Consider the following 26673-nt stretch of genomic DNA (forward strand, 5'->3'; position numbering starts at 1 on the left):
GGCGGACGGGCGGCCCCGCGACCCCCGCGCCGCTGCACCCGCCCGAGGGGCTCGGCCCCCCGGCCGCCCGCCCGCTGCTCCTTCTCCGCCGGCGCAGCCCGAGCCATGCTGCTCCTGGCCGCCGCCTTCATCGTGGCCTTCGTCCTCCTCCTCTACATGGTGTCGCCGCTTATCAGCCCCAAGTCTCTCAAGCTGCCCGGCGCGCACGTCGTGGTGAGTGCGGCGCCCCTCGGGAAGGGTACGGGGCCGGGATCCCCTGTCGCCGTCCCGCTCCGCCGCGGGAGGAGGCAGCGGGAGGGCGCTGCCGCTCGGCCTCGGCGATGGGGGAGGCAGCGGGGGGGCTCCCGAGCCGCCCGCCCTGCGCCGGGAAAGGGATGGAAGGAAGGAAGGAAGCCTCTCGCTCCGAGGTGGGGGTGCAGGCTGCGGCCAGTGCCCCGCTGGCAGCCGGGGGTATGGCTGCAGGAATCCCGCTGCAGGAGCGGGGAGAGCGGGGAAGGCTCTCGGCAGGGAAGGGAGGTTTGGGGGCACCCGGAGCGCGACTGGGGGCCGGTCAGTGCCAGCCTTGGACGTGCCCGCGGGTCCGAGAGGAATCGTGGAAAGCTGGCGGTGGCACCCCGAGCTACCAAAACACGGGAGCCACAAGTGCCGGGCGATAAGGAAATGACCTGTCCCCATGGCTCTGACAACCGCTGTGTGTCCCGGTTGGCTTAAGGCGATGGTCTGAGTCACCATCTTCCAGTCTTTGCGCTGGCTTTTTGAGACATTCCTTTTGTACGCCCCAAGCCACCGGTTACCTTGAGTTTTCTTTTCTTTCAGCATCTCCCAGGGTAGTCAAGTGGTGTGTGTACACACGCATAGACCAAAGGCCAAATCTATGATTTCCTTGGTCTAAAAAAACAAGTCAGATATGAGGAAATGGAAAAACCAATACAAAGGAAGTGGTCAGATGACACTTGGGCGCCCTTTCATCTTTAAGCACGTAGATATGGATGTCTTTGAGCAATATTTTGACAAGATGGTAGAAGGAAGTCTTTGGAAGAGCATACTGTTGAAAGAGTCCATGAGTAGGAAACCACTGGAAGTTGCATGAGTATGTGGCTTGGGAGGAGGGGGACCGAAGAAAGGGGAATACTGTCCAGGTGCTTTCAGAGGAATCACAGTAGTGAATTTGGGCACATGACAGCAAATGAGTTAAGCGGTTCAAAGATTCAGGGTCCTAGAATCAGCTTTCTTAGTTTATCTCCAAATCTCCAGGGTATGTGCTGTGCAGAGAAGCTGCAGTTTACTCTTTGTTTAAATTTACTGTAAGTGAGTAGTTTTGGTTTGGTTTTTTCATTATTATTTTTCGGAGTTCCTCTTTGGAGGATGGAGCTGTCCCCAGAATGATTTAGATGTTTTCAAGTTGCAACAGTGCTCCCAAGTTGCTTTATGCAGTAGGTGTTAACTTGGGTGCTGTAAGTGGCTTTACAGCATCATATTCTGTGTGAGGTGTGTTCAAGGTTGCATTAAAGTTCTCGGGTTATGGCTCTTTCCCCACAGGAGTAATGATTATAAAGCAGAGGTGAGGGAGACTTATGGGCTTTCTGTGACGTTTATGAAGAAATAGAATAGCAAACATAAAAAGCTAAATGGATTTTATTTCTTTTTTGTTTCTTTGCTTGGTTTTATTTATTTACATATGCAGTGATAACATGAAGTTTTGTTCGTTCTGTATAGTGATTAAACTCTTTAAAAGCTGCTGTGCTGGTTCTTCTAATCAGAAGGGTTCATTTAAACAAGTTCACATTGAAAATGAGACTATTCTTGTTGGAGAAGCCTCCCTGTAACCGCTGCTGCTAATTAGCAGTTTAAGCTCAATTTGGTATGAGCGGAAGTGTAAAAAACAGTATTCCTGCAAGTCCTGTAAAATTAGAAGTTCAACTAGAAAAGTAACTATATTAACATATTGATGAAGAAAAAGGCTGTAAGATACATCCAACTTGATGATAAAAATCGCAGGCAACTAGTTTTATTGATGCCACCACTTGTGGAACTGCTTTTTTTTTTTTTTTTTTTTACTTCAGTAATGCTCTTAAATTGTTCGTGCAAACTAATGAAATGTGGAACAATTGGTTGGAGGTCACTAGTTCTTAGATGTGTAGATGCTGTTAATAATTCTTGACACTTGTACGTGTGGATTTCAGATTCCCTAATGTCATGTATAAGGAAAAGTATTGGATGATGGTAATGTAAATCAGAAATACTATTCAAGAAGACTTTCCATGTTGTGTGTGTAAAGTGGATTCTTTGATCATATGCTGGGAGTGAACGTTCTCTGCTACTGAAATGACTGAGAGACTTCATGAAAATATTTAAGGACCATAACATTATGTAAGGGCTTCTTTGAAGTCTTCTCACAGAAAAAAATCAAAATCTGCTTAAGTATCAGGCCTCAGTTAAACCCATTGTTGAAATAATGGAAGGATAATGACCTACAAATTGCATATATAGCTGCTTGAGCTCTTTCAAGAGGGCAAGTGATTGTCATTGCACACTAAATATAATTTTTCAAAATATACTTGAATAGATTGCTTTATTTAAGTAGAAAAAGTCAGTCTTCCCTAGAAACATTTCTTTCCTGGGGCCTGTTTAAAGTATAATGAAAATGTATTTGTTACATTTCTGAAGGAAGGTCATTGGACAACTTCAGAGGCTGTTACATACCAGTTATTGAATTTTCAACTTTAGTCAGCATTCTTTTCACTTTTAATCCTTCAGAAAAATTATTTCTCTTTACTCCTAACAATTATGGTTAGTACATGTTTGAGTTATGGCTAAATAACTGACTGTGGCTGCCATTTGGGATAGGAATTTGAAGCAGAAAACTGGGTTTTTTTCTTTGTCCTCTCCCGGGGTCATTTGCATCATGGAAGCCCTTGCTGTGTTAGGCGAGACATGGTTTCTGGAGAAATCATAGAATTATAAGAGTCTCTTTTTCTTAGAAAAGAATAGGAGTACTATTCAGAGTGAGAGTCTAGAGAACTCCAAATTACTCATCGTCTAATCTTGTGGGTTCCCCCTCCACCCTGTCCTTATCTGCTATGTATTTTCTTTACCCCAGCTAGCACCATTAAATGGTAAGGGCTTCTCTGCTCTTAAATTGGCTCAGGCATTAGGTTTAGCTTATTTTAAACAAAATGCTTCTTAGATGCTTAAAACTTTTTTACTTCTAGCATGACGAGGAAAGTGTTCTTAAATAAAGGGTATAGAAGTTATTTTTGTGTGGTAGAGCTGCAGCTTCATGTGCTGAACTTCTTTGTTCTTCGAAATTCAGAAGGCAGTTTTATACATCTCTTATTTTGCCATTGGCTTTAACTCTCTTCTTTGGTCTCAGGCTACAAACTAGCACATGTCATGGGTTCTGTAAGAATTAGCTAGTATTTTGGTAGCTGGCTATAACAGTAGACAAGAATATGAAAATAGGCTAAGGCAGTCAGTCACCACTGCTTTGTTTGCACTGAGCTCACTCAGACCACATTTAACTGCCCTTTGTCAGGGATGCTTCACCTGCTCTATACACATTTTCTCTTCAATTTCTCTACAAAAGTTTTTGACTGATGTTTAAAAACTCTTTCCTGAAATATTAATGCTAATCACCTCCCCTTGTTTCAGCCTTAATCTTTCTAAAACCAAGTGGAATTTCTGAGAAAAACCCAAACCCCTGAGGTCTCAGTGTTATGAATGCAGTTTATCAAAGTGTGGATTAGTGATGGCAGGAAATGGAAAGATGTCTGCCTGGGACTGTCTCCCATTCAGTTTGTCAAGGGCCCTTTTTCATGTGGACATAGTTCAGGATGATCATGCCGAACCCTCCTCCTCCTGCACATGGGTCATCTCTAGTCCAGTAGTTTCCCCAGTTCTGTGCAGAACCTGGCCTGGTAACTGTGGTTGGCTTTAAGGATGGCCCATCTTGGTGTCTCAGCACCATCACCCCTGTGCTGGGAGCGATAAGATCTGTGGTTTGGACACATCCGAGTGGTTCGACAAGAGGTCATTTTGAGTCAAGTGTGCTAACCTCTTAGAGCAGATTAAAGGCCTGTTCTGTTTCAGCAGAACCTTCTAACAGAGCACTGTCTAAAAGCATGAAGCCAGCTTGCAACCAGTTCTAAGTGAAAGTTAGTAAGGTCTATTGGAGACACCACATTAAGTCTTGATTTTGATCATTCCTGATGACAGTTTAGTTAATTTGGATTCAGACTGTCTCACCAATTGAAGTGAATTTCCAGTATCTCAAATTTGAGGCTCTAATAGATCAATTCTCTGTACCTCACCCCACCGTTTCCATTTCTAAGGGGGAAAAAGACCCTATGATTCTTAAAAATTGAACTCTGTTATTGAGGATCTGTCATAGGTTAGCAAGCATAGTCCCGGAAGGGACGTCCTTGCTAAGGGGTGCTTACAGTTTCCTCTGGGAACTGATAGAACCTATCAGCTGGCCAGTTTGAATATGGACACTTCTCTAAGCCACTTAAAGTTGTGATCACCTCTGTGATCCACATTTAAGAATAGGCAAACTCCCTCCAAGCTCTCTCTCGTTTCCGGCGCTGGCACAGGTGGCTGCGGGCCCCGTGTGGGGGCCAGTGGGCCCGGCCAGGCCCTGCTTGGGCCAGGCCGGGCCGGGCCACGGCCATCCTGGAGCCATGGACCTGTTCCAGCCATGGAACCCCCCCCCACTGCCTTGCCGTGGGCAGCCGGAGCGGCTCGGCTCTCCCCCCTCTCCACTGCGATAAGAAACATTCAACATTCCAGCTGCAAAGCTGCAAGGCCGAGGTGAGAGTAACCCTTTTTACTGCTGTGAAGAGCTGAAAACCTGAGAGAAGAGAGAGAGGAGATGCTTAAAGCTGAAATTCTGTTGTGAAGCTATGATATATCAGAGTATCCTGTTGTAATTTCATGAAGATATGGGGGGTGGAGTGTTCAATTCGTGAGCAAAAGCACCTGCGCTGAGATAGGCAGATGCTGACGCAGCTGTAATTTCATGAGAAGTTTGGACAGGGAGAGATGAACCAGATGAGGACTTTTGCTCCGAACGGGAAAGGAGAAAACCTCAGTCCGTAGAGATGCTCCCAGAGATAGTCCTAAAGATGAAGATGATGAAGACCCTTTGCTCCCAGGGAAGGAGAAGGGCCTCTGTTTTTGTTTCTGAACGGCTCAACCTTAAAATTGTACCCCAAAAAACTTCAAGAGTGGACCCTCGAAGGCAGTTGCGGGAAAAGCTGCAAGTCGGGGGAAAGGACTCACACGCAGGCAGAGAGACTCCTCTTCCTAAATGGACTGAACGATATTTGGAAGTGGGCGGCTGTCTCGTTGTGATAATGTTTTCATAGCATGAGCAAGAAGAGACTTCTCTTTCTAAATGGACTGAACAAGGTTATTATGGAAGTGGTAAACAGACTGAACATCTTAAGGGTTGTCTTTTCACATCGTCAGTGGGAGAAGGGAGGAAGGTGGGGGGAGGAGGAGAGTTCTGAAGGTGGTATAATTTTTTTCTTCTTTTAGGTCTGTTAATAAACTTCTTTATATTCTTTCAAGTTTGGTGCCTGTTTTGCATTTCTCCTAATTCTTATCTCACAGCAGATAAACAGTAATGAGTATTTTGGACCAAACCACTACACTAAATTGGTGTTTCCGCCCGGTTACAAACCGAACCCGCGACAGGATCATAGCTCAAGAAGTTGGACACTTTTTGGAATAGCTAGTTTGGTACCTGTTCTTTTTAAGCATAGAAGCAGATCAGTAACACTGCTCAAGGGCTGGTAGTACTGCATTCTGAACATCTGAATTAATACTAAGTTTTAATTGTTCCTTCTTGTCAAAAAATTAATCTGTGATTTGAGTTGCAGTGGCCAGATTCTTATTTTTGCTAACTCCTCTGAGGCTGAGTTACAGTAAAATTTAAAAATGGGATTGGTGGCAATTCAAATGTCTGGAATTAATTAAAGGCAGTAGCAGTGTAGAACCATTGGCTACAAGGCTAATTGTAATAATGTTGTCTTTACCAGAGTAGGTGCTCTTTTGTTAGTTCTGAGCATCTGCGTTAGGAACTTACCTACCTACCTAGATTTGCTTAGGTTAACTTCATTGTAGCACAAAGCAAACTTTTCATTAGTGTTGGGGATTTTTGGGTTTTTTGCTATTACATTAGCACTCATGGTGAATGTTACTGAAAGATGTGTGTATTAGTAACAACCTCCCACGTGCTTGTAGCAGCCTCCCACCTAAATGCTAAAGTTCCCAGCTAATTGATATTGCAGTTTATCGTCGATCAATCTGACATGAGCTCTGTCCAGTGTTCTTGGGTGTGACTGTAAGTAAAAACTTTCTTTTTCTGTTCCTTGCATGACTTCAGACATTGCCTTTCTGAAATGAACATTAGTGTTGTTTGACGAGCTGGAGGCTTGGTGCCAGTACCTTCACCTGCAGAGAATTCCTCAAGCACTAGTGTAGTTGACCCATTCATGATAGTCACCAGTCTGTGCTGGTAGTAATCAGCTGTCTCACCAAAAATTAGAATTGGAGCAGTCTTCCATGCCCATTGATTAGTGCTGATGTACCTGCTGCTGACCTGTAGAAGCACCTCACACATGCTCTGCATCTGAGCTCTACCTGAATGTATCAAACTATTTTAATCTTTTCAGATATGTATTGGAATATTGCAATCTATTTTAGGAATTTCATTGTATTTGTTACTTCTTTCCATCATGAAGCATTAAATTAATTCTGTGGTTCTGCCACCTTAATTAATCAATAATTAACATTTGCACTCTTACGGATTTAATTTACACTGAAAGCCATCATCCTTGGTTCATAATACTACAGACAGAGTCACGTTTCTAGAGCAGGGCACGCATCTTGGAGTTATCCTCAAAGGTGGGTGTGGTGTGAAGTTGATCTTGCAGAGTCAATTAGAAGTTAATCTGAAGCAGTTCTCTCTAATAACAGAGGAAGCCTAAAGAGCTGGAATTAGTCTTTGTGAGTGCTACACCCATTCTTGGCCCATTTGCGGCTGAAGATGAACCAGTCAGAAACCGTGGATTGTGTTGTAAATCTTTGCTGGGATTATTTTATTTGCACTAAGCTGTTTTTGAAGGCTGGTGGTAAAATACTCAAATGAAAGAAGAGTTTAGTTACTCATGGAAATGTTCTTCTGACTCTTCTGACTTTATTGCCTCTGGGAGTGGAAAGAATTTTGAGGATAATGCATCTCTGAAAACAAAACTGAGACATTGCCTAATAAGGAGACAACACAAGGCTTTTGATAGGATGTGTAGTTAGAGATTGGGGTCTTGCTCTTACACGAATTAGCTCAATGCCTCCATTTTCTTAAAACGGAGGAGGTAAGCTTTCATTGGAGTCTTTGGAAAGGTTTAGATAAGGAGCAAAAGATTATGATTTCCTGAGAAATACGAATTTCATCTTTTTCCAATTCTTCCAAACTCATTTCATCAATGTATTTTTCTTGACAATAACTGCTTCTAGGTATTTTGTTCCAATATTTTCTCAATATCACTTTTAATATGCTGTTTAAGGAAAATTCAAATAACTTGGGTATATAAGGAAGATACCAGTGTGTGAGAACCGAAGGCATGTACAGACTGAGACTCATCGTAGTCACCTAAAGATGTCAGACAGCCATTTTTATTTTAGTCAAAAAGAGAGGTCAGGATTGTCATCTACATCTTGTTCCACAGGCAGTTCATAAGTAGATTTATTAAGGGTAGTGAGGGAGGTGGTAAGGTGACCTTCACCTGTGTGTTGGTATCGTTTAGCAGGGTACAGTCCTGCATCGTACCCATCAGCCTGTATTTGTGTAATATTAACAAAATATTGACTTCCTGCTTGCATATAAGACTATCCAGGTGTTACAGCTTGAAGGAAGAAGAAAAGGTTATGGAAGTTTAGGTGGTGGCATCCCCACTAAACTGAAATAGCAGGATGGCATGGGGGCAGTTCAAGGTTCTGACTGGGGGACTGAGAAATAGGCTACAAAGGGCCAACTGTTGAATTAATGGGATTTTTTGTTTTAATAAGAAAGAAGGTGTTTTCTGTTTTTGTTTACATGATGACATCTTCAGAAGACAATCTGCAATAGCTGATATTAGAAATAATTTCTACTGTGGCCAGGTATGAAGGGGCAGTATGTAATGGCACTGTTATGGCATTAATAGCGATTTGAGACTTTTAACAACACACTTTTAGAGATAGGCTACGGAACACGTGAGAGTGCCCACGTGGGAGTGGTCTAAGTGTGCCTGACAACAGAAATGACCAAAAATTACCACTGAGGTAAAACTGGGTTTAGGGTAGAAACAAAGGCTCATTGATCTATTCAGATCACGTTTCATTCATACTCTATAGGTAAGCTAACTTTAGTGCATCTCCTGTATTCGTATCTCATCTGGTGATATTTTAACCTCAGTATGTTTTTAGAATTTTCATGTGATCTGACTCATACATACTGGGGGAAGGAATGAGAATAGTGGACTAACACTGCCATTTTCAAATAACTTTTAGGTAACTGGAGGCTCCAGTGGAATTGGAAAATGTATTGCTATTGAATGCTATAAGCAAGGTGCTTTCATAACACTGATTGCAAGGGATGAGGTAAGTGTATGTGTGATTTTACTGGCTAAACTGTTCACAAAATCTGTATAGATGGGGAATACTTTTGGCATTGGTGATTATTCATACTTCTTCAGTGTATATTTTAAGGGGACCCTAAGCATTCCAAATTAATGCATTTGAATAGCAGAGGTGGCTGCCTTTTTAAGAAGCATAGCCCAACGTGGAATTTGTGATTAGCTTGCCTTAAAACTTTGCCAGTGCTATTGCTTTTGTTAATGGCATTTATTATATCATTGTCTAGATCTGTGCCAGAGCACAAAATCAGGAAAACCCCTATATTGGTTAAAACTATAGAATTTCCCTATGGTAAGTGCCATCTGGGAATTTAATCATCTCTAAAAGTCACAAAATATAGTGATGTCAAATCAGCATTATATCATATTTTTTACTAGTGAAAAACTCTTCATCAGGACAGCTTTGGAGGAAAAAACATTGCTTTGTTGGATTGTTGCTATTGTTGTTGTTTTTTTAACTAAGAGGTATTCAGAATTCAGCAGTAGTTATGAAAACAGAAGTACTCTGTTTTCATAACAGGCTGTTGTTTTATTTGTTGCGAAAAACCTAAATATTCTGGAAACAAAAGCACTTAATTTTTGGGGGGCCCTCAGTCCCAGCTGATTTTATAATTTACTTACACTTGAGAACTTACTTTACATAACCTGGAATTAAGTTAGAATTAAGAGAATTTTTCTTGAAAGGATTATTACAATTAGAATTTACCAAATTTTTGGGTTTTGATTATTTCATGCCAGTGATTCTGCTGCAGGAGAGTTTATGTAATATTACATACATACAAAATAGAGCCAAAATAAAGTAGAAGAATCAATACCTACAGTCTTAGGTGCTCTCTGTAGCACAAAACAAAAGCATTAAATCTATAGAAGTCATTACTGGCTTTAGAACACAAAGTGAAAAATAGTGAAGTGAGTTCTTGATAAATTTCATGTTTTCATATATTCCTAAGTCTTCAAAATGACCGTAAAATGCTGTAACTGGTTGAGGATAACTTTGGGGGGCTTTAGGGAATGTTTTTAAGCCTCACTGAAGTACCGAGGACTAACACTGCTCTCAAAACCACAATGCTTTTTGTCTTTGTGTCCATTTCAGAACAAGCTGTTGCAGACGAAGAAGGAGATAGAAAAGTACTCTGTTAATGACAAGCAGGTAAGGTCACTGCCAAGAGGGGCTGTTGTGTGTTTTGTTTAAGACAGTCACTACAACACACTTCACTGGTCCTGTCTTTAAAACAAAGCTGTTTGACAAAAATGAGTGAGGACTCAGTATTTGGATTCAGGAGTATCATGGTGTCTGTTTACGTGAGATGTTTTGAGCTCTTGCTATATTTGATGTTGCCTAGCTAGTGCATTAGCCTGCTTTTCTTAGAAGAAGATGTCTTCATCTGTAGGTGTAGAATGCTTTTTTGGATAGCTGCAATTTACTGTCAATTGATGAGCATATTATTCTTTCAAATGAAGTGGAAGAACCAAATTTTTTTCCCTCAAATATCTTGGTTTTTTGCAATTCATAAATACACCATCTATCTTGGGAAAGAAGTTTAGTTGCTTGTTCCCAGGTTTATTTCACTACATCATACTTCTGTTCCATTTCCTGACTAAGTACTGTACCAGTTACACAACTTAAGTTTGTGAAGTTCTGAGACTTCTAAACGTAGAAGCTGCTTTGCTGAATAGATAATGCACTCATGCATAAAGGCAATGGTTTTAGAGCTTGTAGAAGTACAAGCTTAGAATAGCTAAGTTTGCTGTGTTCAAAGCATGCAACCTTGAGGTGAAATGTTAAAATAATTTTTTCTCAGTACTAATAATGGAGAGGGGAAATAGTATTGAAACTATTAAATTAACATCTTTGACTTCTTGTGTTCCAGAACTTTGTTGATGATCACAAATAGAAGCAATTTATTTGTCCATGAAAAGGGATTTGAATTGTTAAGTTAGATATTCTGTTGAAAAGAAGCAATGAAAAAAGCTAAATATTTGCAGACAGTAAGACGATAATATTTGCATTATAGTAGCTGATACAAAATTTTTTAATACTTCCGTTTATAAGATAAGATTCTGTCTTTGCTTCCTTATACTTTTGTCAAATGGCTCAAGCTGATTTTTTTTTCTGTGCATGCTGCCTTACTCAGATCAACTTTGTTTGAAAATCTAAGCCATTTGAGGTGAGGAGAAGCTGTATTTTGCCCATTAAAAAAAATCCTGATAACCATTTTCTTTTAGTTGCTCTAGCAGTTTCCCAAGCTTAGCATTACAGTTAATCCCTTGTCAAACACTGTGTCAGGATGTTCTTGTTAAAATCTGTCCTAGCTTGATAGATGCAGACTTTTTAAAAGAGTATTACTTGGGCATGTTCCTAGGAGTTTCAGTGAAAATCTCCAAAAGTACTTTCAAGGTTGAGCAAGCTCCAGTGTGGACTGACTGGGACTTTTTTTGCAGAAGCATTTTTAGGCTGGCAGCCAGGTTAAGCAGTAGGCAGCAGAGGTGATGGGCCGGCTGGCTCTTCTGTAGCTGTTGTTGGGTTGTGGATGTGGTCTCAGGGAAGCCTGACTGATCTGAATGCAAAGAACAGAACAGGAAGTCTGGGGCAGAGCTTGCACTGGAACAGCAGATCACGAGCTGGAAAGTGACAGTAGATGAACAGAGAAGCAGTACAAAAGGATTACTGAAAGGCTGTAGAGAAAGTTGATTTTTACTGCAACCCTAGGGTATATCACCGTGTCCCGCAGCCATAGGGAGGAGGAGAAGAAGATCCAGCAGGCAGGAATTGTGCAGCAAGATTGATTTATTTAATTATTTTACAAACTCTTTTATAGACTTTTTTCTTCATAGTCTAATTGGACAAGGATCAGCCACCCCTTGCGGGTGATTGGCCAAAATCCTAAAACATCCATTGTCAAAATATTTTTCTACTATACCATAAACAAGACTTTTCAAGGTTGCAGGTGGCTTGGTTGTTTACATAACTCTGCTACCTCTTCTGTGAGAGAGAAGAGTCTCTCACGGACTTAGAAAATCCTTGCTAGCAGCATTTTTGTATCCACAGTGGATGTCTGGTATGGATAACATACACAGACTGTTACCTTTACTAGACCATGGAATCACGGTATGGTTTGGGCTGGAAGGCACCTTAAAGATGTCTAGTTCCAATTCCCCTGCTGTGGACAGGGACACTTTCCATTAGACCAAGTTGCTCAGAGCCCCATCCAAGCTGGTCTTGAACACTTTCAGGAATGAGGCATCCACAGCTTCTCTGGGCAACCTGTGCCAGTTCCTCACAGTAAAGAATTTCTTCCTAATATCTAATCTAAACCTACTGTCTTTCAGTTTAAAGCCATTTCCTCTTGTCCTATAATTACATGCCCCTCTTCAGCTTTCTTTTAGGCCCCCTTTAGGTACTGAAAGGCAGCTGTAAGTTTTGCCTGGAGCCTCTTCCATGCTGCACAACCCCAGCTCTCTCAGCCTGTCTTCATAAGAGAGGTGCTCCAGCCCTCTGGTCATTTCCATGGCCTCCTCTGGACTCACTCCAGCAGATCCACGTCCCCCAGAGCTGGATGCAGTGCTCCAGGTGGGGTCTCACCAGAGCAGAGCAGAGGGGCAGAATCCCCTCCCTCTCCCTGCTGCCCACGCTGCTTTGGATGCAGCCCAGGGCACCATTGCCTTTCTGGGCTGCAAGCACACGTTGCCAGGTCATGCCCAGCCTCTCATCCACCAGCACCCCCAAGTCCTTCTCACAAGGGCTGCTCTCCATCTGCTCATCCCCCAGCCTGCATCAGTAAGGGGGGATTGCTCCAATCCAGGTGCAGCACCTTGTACTTGGCCTTTTTGAATTTCATGAGATTCCCAAGGGCTCACTTCTCAAGATTGTCCAGGTCCCTCTGGATGACATCCTGTCCTTCAAGTGTGTCAGTTGCACCACCAAGCTTGGTGCCATCTGCAAACTTCCTGCAGATCTCTTTGTGTCATTGAAGACATTGAATGGTCCCATGTCAGGCTAAGAGGCAGAGGTCCTCAGCACAGATTACTTTTTTCTTGGGCATGTGCTGTCACCCTTCAGCTCTTGGATACATACTGGAAACCAAGTTGCATTGACAACCATAGTGTGACCTTTATGTATGTTTAGTATTTGACGTTTGCATGTGATTTAGATGGTGCAGCCTTTGTGGATGTAGGTGTGCACTGGAGCAAGATCCTTGCCCTTAGAGGCTTTTTCCGATATTTTTAAAATCTTTTTTCTAATTGAGAATATTCCCAGTTACTTTACTGGGGGTTGAGTTGATCTTTTATTGGGAAAGCTTTATTAATGATCCAACACCATGCAATATTTAGAACAAAATGTAATGAGCAGGGCTGGGCATAAGACTACTTCTGGTAGCATATTCTGTGTCCTAGATGTGGATCGACAGTCCATATTTTGGAGTGAAGCTAATTAGTATATGGTAGCAGAAAGAATGTGTGATAATAGAAGCAAAGAGGTGAATTGTAAAATGTGATAGCAGTCAGTAAAAGCTATGGTAGTTCCCAAGTGTGTTGTTCACAGTGTAACTAATCTATGCAATCTGTTAAATTAACAAATTGCTCCAATTTTTGTAGAGAACTGTGATTTGCTTAATCTCCTCACTGATCTTGGCAAAGACATCCAAATAATAATTCAATGTTGTTTGCATTCAACTGCTGCTTTCTTAAACTTACGAAAAGGTAAATGTTTCCAAAATGTAATAAGTGCCTTAAGGGGATTCCTGCCAATAACTTGTGCCACAAGTTTACTCTGATGTCCAACTACACACAATGCTGGGAGGCAGGAATAGCCAACCTGCTGTACAGGAATGGCAGGCAGAATCTGGTTATGCAGCTAAGAAGTGTCACAGTCTGACCAGGGTCAGGACTGACAAATCACTGGCTGCCAAAGCAGTTAGTTACACTGTGGTAAGCCTTTTTTGTGTGTGTGCCCATGTGGTCCGTAAGTATTCATGAGCATGCTTGTTACAAACTACTGATGACTTTGTTTTTTTTCACCTCTGCCTTTAAATTAGTTGACCAAAGTAACAGAAAGGATAGAAGTTGGAACAAGAATACAGGAATCCCTCCTTCTATTGCAATAGGAGATGGCTTTTCTTTTCAAGATGAGGAATTGCCCCAGAGCTCTGTTGATGGCTTAGCAGAGAGAGTAGCTTATTTGTTTAGCACCTGGCATTTGCAGCAGTCTTACAGTTTGGAAGTGGTAACCTAAAAGAAGCAGTGCTTTCTTTGGCCAGAAGTTGACTTGAAGGTGCTTCAAAACGTAGATTCTGAGACCATCTTGCTGAAAATAGTCAGTAACTTTCAAGGAAAACAGGGTCTGACGTTTAGCTGCAAGAAAACCATATCACTATCACCTGTTTTCCTTCATCCTGCCTGCCCACCCCTCCCCTCTGCTTCTTTCTTCCCTGGTTACTTTAATTTTTCTGTATCTTTCAAATTAAACACTTTAATGTCTGATTATCAGACAAGGAGTAGGTATGTACACAGTACTTTGCTTTTTTTAGATATTAATGACACTGTGCAATGTGTCAGTTTCTCATAGAATTTTTTTTTTGTTTTGTCCTTGAGGTGTCCCAATTAAATATTATGCAACTAGGTTTACTATTATTCTTAAAAAAAAAAAAAATGAAATGAGGTAGTGTACATTGCAAGTACTAAAATCAGTGGGTTTTTAACACTTGCTTTCTAAATTTTGGAACAGATTGTTTTTGCAGTGCTGGTGCTGCAGTTTCAGGATACACTGCAACCACGCCTTGCTATGAGGTGGAAAAAACTTTTTTCTTTAAAGATGACCCTAAGCCACACAAATGGTTTGACTTGTGTTTAGCTGATGAAAGTTAAATATATCACTGGGGAATTTTGATTGCCTTAGTTAAAATAGCTTTTACTAAACTTCATGTGAATAACTCCATCAATCGTGTGTCTTAGTACAATAAATTAGAAATTATACTTTGCACACGAGTAGCTGCTTTGAAGATCATGAGGTGCTTATTTGTTCTTAATGTAATCTTTGTTATACTAGAACCTGTGTGTGAGGGGGAGGAGCTTGGAGGGAGCAGAGATTGCTTTCTCCAGTGTGGAAAAAGTGCAGAGTATCTTGTCAAAAAGACTTTTTTTGTGGAAAAGATAATGACATTGGACTTTTTTCTTTTGAAAGGCTCGGAGTCAACAGTTTCTGGACTTAGCGTCTTGTGAAAATGTGCTTTCACTTTTCTTTTCTAGGTCGTACTTTGTATTTCTGTTGATGTGTCTAAAGACTACGAACAGGTGGAGAATGTTCTAAAACAGGTGAGAAAATAACTGATTCACCTATATATCTTAAACTTATCTCTCTGTGTTGTATTTCTGTTGGAAATAGTTTCTTATATGGTATGGTGATATAGAGGATTTTTCCTCTTAAAAAGTATCTTAACCTCTGTCACCTCTTCCAGGCTCAGGAGAAGCTGGGGCCAGTTGACATGCTTGTAAACTGTGCAGGAACATCAGTTACAGGAAAATTTGAGGATATTGAAGTGAATTCTTTTGAAGTGAGTGAGCGTACTTTTTTATTTCATCATATGATAATTTCTTATTTAACCATTCTAATAATTAGATTGCATTCCTGTGTCTTTGCAGACTTGGACAGTGTTACACTTGACTTGTGCTAGCTGTCAGAACCTCTTCAGATTTGCAAGGGTTGCCTGTAACTTCTCCCCTAATGATTTCACATTTTTTTCTGTTGAAGATTTTTCAAAAATATTTTTAATGTGTTTAAGAAAAATGCAGCTGCTACCAGTCTTCAGTTCTGAGATGCACAAATTGTTTCAGCTTGAGAAGCTGCTGCTCTGATGAAAAGACGAAATGCAACCCCAAAACACCTGTATTTTGGTTGCTTTATGCCTGCAGCCCTCAGACCTCCATTCATCTACAGATAATGCTGAGTCATCTGAAAATACTAAATAATGGGCATAATTTTATAATAAACTTGAATCATCCATTTTATTGCTTGTATAGGCTATCAGTTGTGTTTTAGGTCTTGTAGAGAGTGAAATTAAAGACTTCCCTTGATCCTGGCAAAGAATAAAATCTCTGAAATGTGTAAATATGTAGCATTTTTCCTGTTTCCTGTTTTAGAAAGCTCTTTAAACTTTCAGTATGTTTTCATGCATAAATGGATTGCTTCCTGGAGACTGTTCAGGTTAGATTTTCCCTCATGTATTCGTCTTTTTTCCTTCAAAGCCATATGGTTCACAGTATTATCAGTATCCTGGATGCTATTAAGACTTACAAGATTTCTTTTGGCTTGAAGTGAGATTTTTAGCTATAAAACAGTTTATGAAGCTGTAGAATAGAAAACAGTTGTTTCTTTTGCCAGAACAGATCTGGTGAACTGATTATTAAAGCAGACTGAAATAGGGGTTTTTGTGATAAATAAGACCAAACAGCTGAAGGATTCTGGATCTGTGGCTCAAATACTGAAATATTAATATTGTTTGTACAGAGATTAATGGCAGTCAATTATCTGGGAAGTGTTTACCCGAGCCGAGCAGTAATCGCTACCATGAAGGAGCGAAGGATGGGAAGGATTGTGTTTGTATCATCTCAGGCTGGGCAGTTAGGCCTGTTTGGTTATACAGCTTATTCTCCAACAAAATTTGCTCTTCGAGGGTTGGCTGAAGCCCTGCAAATGGAGGTATGTGTGCAATAATGTTAAGTAATTTTGATTAGAAACAATTTCGTTTTAACTGTCAGCACAGGACATTTTCATTTAAATAGGTTGGGGTTGGTTTTTTTTGTATTGTGCAGCATTGCTAATATCTGTGTGTTACTTGCCCTCATTTGGCAGCAGTCCAATGCTGTTGCTCTGCATGGGGTCACAGAAACGAACCTGATTTCAATTGTGTAAGAGGGAATAGATTGAATCTGTTCCTAGAACTGAGTATGACCACATGTGCAGACATTTTTTTAATCTTTTATTTTAACTAAAAGGACTAGATTTTTAAGACTTTTGATTAAAAGCCTTCTTCAAGGTCCTAAGTGCAGAATGGTGTTGAATATACCACATGGATGCATGAGAGACAGGCCAATGATTGCCAGTTTGTTTGAGAGTCCATGGTAAGTGGTATGTGAACCATATGTAACAAGTTAGAATTTGAGGATTGTCCACAAAAAAAAAAAACAGGTTTGACAGTGACTCACCCTTCTATATTTTGATATATATTTGAGCTTTTTATACTGCGGTGATCTAAACTTATGGTTGTTTTAAGACCAAAACCAAACAAACACCATTTTCGTTATTCAGTGGAACAAGGTGGGTGAGTACAGTGCAGTAAGACAAATAAAACTGATTTGAAAATTACTTGTGTCATTTTTCTGTTGAGAATGTGTATTTGCATTATTAAGTGTTTATATATAAAATGCCTGTCTTTGGTTCTAGACCGTTGCATAGCCCCTGTTGTGTGCCTTGATCAGGATAAGAATGTGGGGTAAAACTGCCAGGAATCACTTCTGGTCTGCCAAATAGAACAGTGTGAATGCAGGGTCTTTCTTCAGACTGGTGGCAGATACTTTTGTGAAGACTGAATTATTCAAGACTAAAAATAGGGTGTCTATGGGCGTGTGATGTGGTATTTCAGTAAGTGTTTTCAATATAGAATGTTTCATAATCTAAATAAAAATGTTAGTGTTTTACAAACACTTTGCTTTATCATAGCCCTCTGAATATTTTCATTAAAAGCTTTTTTTATTTGTATTGGAGTACAGATTTGCTTTGTAGCAGTTTCTGAATAGTATTGCACTAAGTGATGTAATTCTATGACACGTACATACAAATACATAACTAAATACAATCCTTGATGTAAGACTTTCCATTTTCCCTCACATTTTCCAATTATTTTTTGTCTCCTTAGAGTTGACCTCTTGCAAGTTTATAGCATGGGTTGAAAAGCCTTGAGACTTGAGTATACCTCTTAAAGATAACAAATTTGAATTTTACATTTTTGTTGGTTTTTTTCCCTCAGTGAAAGCCTTTTTGGCCTTGTGTTTCTAAATGCTGGGTACTGATATTTGACAATGGTTTGTCTTCCTTTAGAAATTGAAATTGGTAAAGTTATAGACCTAAACTACTCTAATGTTCTTCCCAAATGTCTTGAGAACCACTGGGATTCATCACATAATTTGCAAAGGCTTTAGAGACTTACTAGAAAAAGCATCACAACCACCTTTTAAAAATCTTTGTTGGTTTGTTTCTCAGTTGACAAAGCTGCAAGTCTTGTAAGTGCTGAATACTTAACCCTAGAGGCAATTCAAATTCATGCTTGCTGAATTTCTTAATTGCAAGAGAAATGAATGAAATTATAAGGGACATGTAAAGGCTGTCAGTATTAAGATAACATTTAATGCTTTTGTAAAACACAGGTAAAACCTTATAATGTCTACGTAACAGTGGCCTATCCTCCAGATACTGACACTCCTGGCTTTGCAGAAGAAAGTAAAACAAAGGTAAATTGTGCTTCAGTTTTTGAAATCACCATTTTTAAAGCATATTAAGATTTTAAGAAGTACTTTTAGACACTTCAGTTTTATCAGTTTTTAACTACTCAGAGTTATATAGCTTGTAGGGTAATTTTGTGTAGTTTCTTGTTCTGAGGCTTTAAGAACGACTTACCTTTAAGATCTGAACCATTGCAGAGTATCCCTGCTTACAATCAGAATATTGGTGTGGAATGGTAAACTGTAAAATCACTATTTGTTTTGATATTAAAGCTTAATTAACCAAAAAATAATATTCCTGTTTTGCATCTTTGATAATGTGTGGTTGTTGTGATAGATGTGACAGATTGAAATAAACCTCAGCTCCTTCAGTGGAGCCTGCAACCTAAATCATGTTGTATGAATGCATGTAATGACCCTGTTCAATAATGGCTGTTCTCTAGTATTACGGTAGAAAGGAAACTCTCTTGCACTGTGTTCATAGTGGAAATGACAATATCACTTCTCAGAAGGATGTGTCAGCAGCAGGCCTTTTTCATTTGGATTGCCTTAAAAGTGAAAGTTTTGACCTTTGGTCACCTCTTGTCATTTGCCGTGTCCATACATGTGAAGTATAATTCTAAAAATCACATTCAGGCCCCCTGTTCAGACTAAAGCATCAGGTAACCAGAAAAAAATCTCTTATTTTTTATTTGCATACTGTGAACTAGAAATCTGGTATCTAAGGCTATCATCTTTTCAGCAGGCACCATCATGTATAATTGGAAATTGAGTTTGAATTCCATTTTGTCTTTCACCCTTTGAATAGGAATCAGTAGGGATTGTATAACACAGTTCTTACTTCATCATTTCTTGATACAGATATTCTGTATTAAATGTATACTCCCACACATCCGCATAAAGTGCCAGAATTAGACATCTGCAGATACTTGTATAGCTTGCATATTCTCTAGGATTTTTTCCTTCATAATAGCCTATTTCAGGGAACCAGCAGGCACCAGCAGAATGTACTGTTCATCTAAGATTTCTCTTTGAAAGAGATTCAGAGAGATTTATCTTATTTGTCAAAAAAGTCTTGTCTTTTAGGAGAGAATTATGCCTTGTTTTAGCCTACATGACCTCTTTGGATGACTTGCTCCTAGCATGATAGTGTACCTTAAATCTCTGCAATATTGCACTGCTCTGACATTTCAGATACTCGTTTATTGTTGCATTTATTTAATACTGCTGAATTACTATTAATAATTAATACTACTTAGAATATGTGCCTGTACCTTGCATCTCCTTTTTTTCTCTGTAATCATTGAATATAGTAAAAGAAAATGTCAGGAGCTAGGATACAGCTTTCCTGTGTTTAATCAGTGAGCTTTTTTTTTTTTTTTTTTTTTTTTTTTTTTTTTTTTTTTTGAGGTAGCGGCTTCACAAATGCCAGCCGTGCCTTGGCCAGCTGAGCAGCCAGATCAAGTATTTAACATCTGATTTCTGCCTGCCTTATTCCCAACATGTCACATTAACATTACCTGTTGCTCCTGAGCAGCTGCTGGTTTTTTCCCAGATTTAGAGTATTCGAATTACTGTTGATATCCCTATATCTCATTCAGATTTGTTTGATACTGGCCCATAAGCTCAAAAATAAGTAGGGGCTGTGAAATGGAGATCTGATGACATAAGCCATATCACTGTAGGAAAGCATGTAAAAGGTTTTTTTCTGTGATTTCTGTGAAAAACACTGATGTGCCCCTGGCCACCCTTAAAATACACCCACTAAAAAAAATTAAAATTCAATGAGTGTGGTTGATGAAATCAGAACTCATAATTCTACAGATATTGGGAATAGGCCCCTTGCTGTGAAATTTAATTACTGTAGTACTTGGAATTGATGATGAGAAACCTGTAGTTGCTCAACTTTTCCCTACAAGTGCTTTTTTAAAAATAATAATCTCAGAATTAAATTAGTCCCAGTATTAGAGTAGGCATGAAAAAAAAAATAAAAGCAAGCTGTTTTATAGGATTTTTAAAATATTTCAGGCCAATCTTTTACTTCATTTGTGGCAAAAACCATAAATGACCTAGTATAGGTATTGAGGAAATATAGTTCAAGCATTTTGATAGCTTCTACTGAAAATAAAATACTTGGGGAAAAGACACACTTTCATAGTAGTAATAAACTATATACAAAATAGTACTACTCAAGGAAAAGTTGTCATTTCCCTTTTTAAAATTGAACAATTATTTATGAACGTGCTTATACCTTTGTTTAAATGGGTGTTTAGGTGACAGTATGGTACCACTTGCTAGCAGTGATGTCATCTGTGACAAAAGACCCAAACCCAAAATTTGACATTCATGTTTTTCTCTCCTGTGTGTTGTTAGTCAAACTTAAATGGGTGTTTTTCTATTAAAGCCCTTAGAGACGAAGCTGATTTCTGAAACCTCATCTGTTTGCCAAGCAGAACAAGTCGCCAGAGTTATAGTGAAGGATGCCATAGTAAGTAAATTATGTTTTTTGAGCATGTTCTGTGTTGAAGAGGCTGGGATCACGTCGTGCTTGCCTAAGGACCATAAGATAATGGCTAAGCTAAATGCAAAACCAATTAACACAAAACAGTTCTCTTAGGTTAGTTTGAACAAGAGCTGTTTTCTTTACTCTTCTCTTGCCACTGTGCCCACAAATGATTTTATACAATCTCTCAGAAGTAAAAGGTATCCGAAGTTGTACATAGACAGAAAAAAATGATGCATCAGTATGATGCAATGTCTCAAAGATGGATTTGGACCGACTTGAAAGCACTAAATTCTATTGACTTTTTAGGTATCAAATACCATTTGTCTAACCTCAAAAGCTTGTTGTACTCTCTTATTTTTCTTGAAGATGAGTTCATATAAAAATAATTTTACAATAAAGGAAGGCAGTTGATCTCTTTTGGCTTTTAATATCCAAAGACTGTGATTTATGAGTGATTAAAATACATAAAATGCTGTTCTTAGTGTATTGCCTTTCTGAGGATTTTTTTTTTCAATGTTTTGTGCTAGGGAATGCATGTGTGCTTAAAAAAAGCACCTCAGAATAGAAACAAACATGAAATTTCACGATCATAAAGCACACACATTGAATCCTAAAACCTGCAATTACGTTGCAGTTCCAAACACTCTTGATCTTCAACATGGTTTACATCTACACAGGTGTTCAATTGTGAAGTTTTTACAGTATTTTCACAAATACAGCTCATAAACACAAAATTATGTCTGATTTTGTTTTAAAAGCAAGTACTACCTCAACACAGTGTTCTCCTCTGGTGATTAAGGAAAACTAATCTCCTCTCTCATCTTAAGCATCTGGTGTATCTATACCATACTTTGTACACTTCGGATCATGTATTAGTTCAGACATGATCTTTATGGACTCTAGCCATCAGCTGAGAGACTGAAATAGAAACGAGACAGTGTCTGTATACTCTCAGGTGTGTGTCGGGAAATAACCAGATCTAATAACCTCTACTACTTTGCATAGATTCACCCCTAACCCTGATCCAGGAACGCCACCTTCTCCTGTCACTTCCACATTCCATAGATTTAGTCCCACAATGTTTCAGAAAGTCTGTTTTCTGGCATAAAGTCAAATGGAAACAAATGAGAGAAGCCTGGGAGTAAGAGCTGTAGAACTGCAATTTTTCTGTTAAGTTGCTTGGGTTTCTTCCTGGTGTCTGTCCCCACTTTTCTGCCAGCTGAATTGCTTAACAATCTGTGTCTTGCAGTTAAAAATCCTTGATATAGGTGAAGGAGAACCTGCTACCTAGCTTTTGAAATACATCCCCTTGCCAAATCTCATGTGATAAGTAACCTAATTTTAACAAAGGGCAAGCGGTATTTGTCACACAATTATAGTAGTGATTGGTGATCTAATAGAGTGAGGGTATCATTCCGTTTCTGAAATATGCTTATAGCTGTGAGGATTGTCATGCATCTTCTCTACAAGTAAACATGCCTCAAGAAGAAATTCACAGCCTTTATATCTTGTAAAAATCTGTGGTAATTTAAGAGACGTTAGCTTCCTTTTCCATTTTTAAGTGAATGCATTTTAGAATGGTGCTATATAGCCCCAAATATTTTTGAATATTTTGTTTCTTAATTCGGGTAATATTTTTTTTACATTAAAATATTTGTTGTTAGTGATGTCAGTCACCTGTGTCCATCAAGAGTAGCTGTTGAAATAAGACATATCATGATTGGCCACAACTGAGTAAATTACTTTTTCTTTTCTTAATCCTTCCATCCAGCAAGGGAACTTCAACAGCTCGGTTGGATCAGATGGTTACATGCTGTCAATATTGACAAGTGGAATGTCACCAGTCACTTCTATTACTGAAGGTCTTCAGCAGGTAGGATTTGGGATTAGTTTTCTTAATTTCTGATAGTTTAAAATGCTTTTAGAATGTAGAACATTATGCAAAGATGGATTATTTTTTCATCAAATGGCTGTTAATGCTGTGGCACTTGGGTTTAGGAAACTGCAGTAGTATTTCCAAGCTGAAGCAGCAAACTGGTGAATAAGAATATTCCCTGCTGCTCAGTCCTGAGCTGTTACATAGTTAGCTTGGTTTGGTAAGTTTGTTTTTTGAAGATTATGTAACATGCCTGCCTAGAACTTCTTTTTTTTTTTGTAATTTTATGATTCAATAATACACTGCAATCCAGGATCCTAAATGAATTGAAAGCTGTTTCTCTCTGTTTCCAGGTTGTTTGCATGGGCGTTTTTCGCATCATTGGCCTGTTTTACCTAGGAAGTTTTGACAGCATAGTTCGTCGCTGCATGATGCAAAGGGAAAAATCTGAAAGTGCAGATAAAACTGAGTAATCTTTACTTTGAGTGGAAAGAAGGATGTCAAGCGGTCCTGGACAGCTTGCTGCTTAAGTGGGACTCAGTTTTGCTCCTGAAGGATTTAGACTGGAAGGACTTGCATGTGTGACAGAGGAGTCCCCTCAAAAGCTATGAAAGAAAAAACAAAAGTACAAATCCAGAAAATGCCAAACTATGCAAAAGTGTGAATGAGGATTAGATACCTTTTTTTTTTTGGTGATTTGAGCTGGAAAGAATTTGGGGAGCTTGTAAGTTATCTGCAGAGTAGAATTTGAGAATGGACTATGTGCGGTAATTCTGGACAAATACTTAAGTTTCCTCACTTGGGTGCTTATGGATGAAATAAGTACCATGACAGACCAGGCTGAAGTAGATTGAAGTCCCCTGAACAAGTTGGTACCTTTTGCTAACGTTTTGGGACTGCTTTTGATTTAGAATGTTAACTCTTCCTTTGGCCAATCTATAGATCCTTCTGTCAATGACAGCTTTCCTTATTCTGTCCAACATATGACTGTGGAAACCTGGAGATGGCAAATACGTTTGTATGATCCAAGCTTTCTCAGTGTGGGAGTAATTAAAAAGTATGGTTTAATATATGCATACTTTCTCAAGGGAGATGAAGAACCCGTTCCCACAGAGAAATGCTAGGAGATGTGATTGGGTCTGTAGCTCTTCTGGCCCTTGAAGTATGTTGTGAACAAAAAAAAATCAAACCAGTATCAAGTACATCAGTTATGACTCAGCATTTTAAGCCATTGAACAATGTACAATTTTTACAGATACTTAATCTGCCAGTTTTTGCTCTGGAAAGGAAAGTGGCTTAATGCTACTGTTATGCACATTAATTTCAAAGCTGCAAATGATGAGCCAAACCAATAGTTGATGATAGAATCAATGGTAATTAAAATGCCAGGCTCTTCCAGTAGCAGGAATGTAGCTTTTTAGGGCAGAGGGGTCAGGCGGAGGGAGAGGTGTGTGTCAGAATGGCCTTCCACATTACATTTTACCACTGCGCGGAAAAGCTTTCACATGAGAAATTACATAAAATACTCTCCTGATATGACCCACTTCTAATTTGTTTCATTTACATTATACGAAACAAGGCTGCTCAATAACTGCTTCAGAATACGCAGAACCCAGTGGTTGTTTCTAATAAATCTCACTTAACACTGAAAAAGCTTGATGCATAACAATGATGTTTTAAGGGTGCACTATGTATACAGTTTATTTAATGGACCACTATAGTAAGTGCCTTGTGAGCTGCTTTTTTTTTTCAAAAGCTGCATATTTTGTATTTGTTAGCACTGCTGTGTTTTCAATGTCATATTTGCATTTTCCTTCAGTACTCTGAATCTAAAATTATGTGTAAAACTGGGCACTTTCACTTCTTTGAAAGTAATATTTAACAACCAAAATAGGCAAAATTTTGATTGCTTTTGTTAAGAGATTCTCTGTATCTATTTAAGAAGAGGTATTCAATTAAACTGAGATGAACAATAATAGGTGGTTAACTGGAAAACCTTAGAATGTAATTTATTGATGCTATTTATTTTCCCTCTCTGAATTAGGTTGATCACTTTTCAAATTTTCTTCACATGGACTAAACTTGCTTTAATACCTGGTTATAAACATATTTTTTGGGGAGGATCACATTGGCGCTCTCATTTTAAGTGGTGAAAATTCATTAGATTGCAAATGTTGAGGCACTGTTTAATTCTTCACAAAGCCTGTGTTTTAGGTCCTGCCTCCTGATTTTGTTTAGATATGTGAAGTTGTGCATGCCTATAATATAACACTAATTTTGAGAAGTGTATTCCTGCGTTTTTAAACAGCGTGGCTTCAGTGCAAAGAAATCTAGTGTGCATATGTATTTCCTGTGCTGCTTAATGTGAATGACATAAAGGAGCATTCATCATACATCCATTGTCAACATTGCTGTGTTTCTTAAAGCAACATAACAATGCTATTCATAGAACCATGGAATGGTCTGGGTTGGAAGGGACCTTAAAGACCATCTCTTTCCAACCCCACTGCCATGGGCAGGGACACCTTCTTCTAGACCAGGTTGCTCAAAGCTCCATCCAACCTGGCCTTGAACACTTCTTCAGACCCTATGATCTATGTTATTCTTGTTTTGATGCAAATCAAATACTCTTTTGACCACCTGCAAAAGATACCAAAATGGGTGAATTGGTTGTGTTGGAGTTTGAAAGAAATGCTTATGTAAATAACCAGCACAGGCTTGAACAAGGTCAGGACTTAAAACCAGTAAGCCTTTGAATTTTTGGATCTTCAGCTTGGAATGTTAAAGGGTTTGCGTTTAAGAAACAGAACCCAGAAGGTCAGAGCACACACAACACTATGGCAGCTGGGCCTCTAAAGCTTTCAGGTTGGACATCTTGGATCACCACTCACCTCCCAAAAATGACTGATAGAATTCATTGCAAGTGTCTGTGAAGGATAAGTAAGACTACCAGGTGAAAGTTAGGGCCCTGTTCTACAGACGCTTCAGTTTTGCAGACCTGATTTTGCATAGCTTAAGTGGTTGTATTGACAGTGAAACTGCAGGTTGAACCCCTCGGCAATTGTGGAAATTGGAATAAGGTATGGTTTTTAAAGCAAGAAGAATAATCTCAATGTTCTAGTTTCTGCTGTTGCAAGTTAATGATGTTAATTTTAACTGATAAACTTCTCAACTGTTCTACTGTCAAAACAAGGTAACTTGTCAACTACAGCCTTTGGTGTAAAGTTTTGTTTTCTTATGCACATTCTCTATCTATCAATGTACTCATTTTAAGGTTCAATATAAAGTGAAGGAGATGCCTTGTAATCTTGCGGAAAAATGTTTAGCAGTTGAAAAACTCTTGCCAGTTTAAATGTTACACAAAACCTCTGCATCAAAATGTTTTAGCAGTGTGTTAGATCCGTGACGATCTTCAAATAGGCTTTACTTTCTACTTACTGTCTAATTGTCAATAATTTAATCACTTGTGCCATATCAGTTGGTGTCTTGTCTCTTGTTTTCTTGGTCAGTCTTTAAGATTCAATTTAGGCTTTTATAGTCTTTTCCATTCCATGTAGTTTCTAATGACTGTTTGCTTTATATACAGATTTATTATAATTTTACTTCTAGTTTACTTCACCAAGGTGTTCATGTGCAATTTAAATAGATTTAATATTTTAATAAGGAAAAAATATATAGGTGAATAAAGTTTATTTGCTGTGAAAAACTCTAGGCACTTTTAAATGGTAAAGATATATAGCGTTATTTGTAAAAAGAAACGTTGTGCTTATTGCGTCATCATTTTTTGTGCCAGAACTGTAAACTAGTTTTCATATTTTATATTTCTCAAAATAAATGGAGAATCAACAAAGCCTGTAACTTTTCAGTTCTTTGATAGGATGAAGAGCAATGGATAAATTCATTTGCAGGGCTTGGTATGGTGGGGTTTTTTGGTCTAGGTTTTTCTTTTTTAAACCTGAGATTAGCTCAGCAAGAGTCTCTTAATTTTTAGGACAGCAGAGGAGGCAACGTATCCTTCCATTTTAGCAGCTTGGGGCAGAGGTAAAAAAGGATGTAAATAATTTGACTGAGTATTGTCAGCAGACCCAGTATCCTCAATCTATAATGAAAGCGAGATT

At 39.1% G+C, this 26673-nt stretch overlaps 1 protein-coding gene across 1 annotated transcript; it reads left to right on the forward strand.

The window, feature by feature from the left end:
* Positions 1–26405, forward strand: KDSR (3-ketodihydrosphingosine reductase). The gene is made up of 10 exons (XM_042049045.1): positions 1–213; positions 8554–8643; positions 9772–9828; positions 14925–14990; positions 15134–15229; positions 16183–16374; positions 18099–18182; positions 20578–20661; positions 22451–22552; positions 22909–26405. The coding sequence occupies exons 1-10, from the start codon at positions 106–108 to the stop codon at positions 23026–23028; spliced, it is 999 nt and encodes a 332-aa protein (XP_041904979.1). The 5' UTR covers positions 1–105; the 3' UTR covers positions 23029–26405.
* The last annotated feature ends 268 nt before the right edge of the window (positions 26406–26673 follow it).

This window comes from Corvus kubaryi, unplaced genomic scaffold, assembly GCF_017639235.1.
Source record: "Corvus kubaryi isolate FWS band 111438036 unplaced genomic scaffold, C.kubaryi_AGA036_p1.0 69, whole genome shotgun sequence".
NCBI classification, from domain to species: domain Eukaryota; kingdom Metazoa; phylum Chordata; class Aves; order Passeriformes; family Corvidae; genus Corvus; species Corvus kubaryi.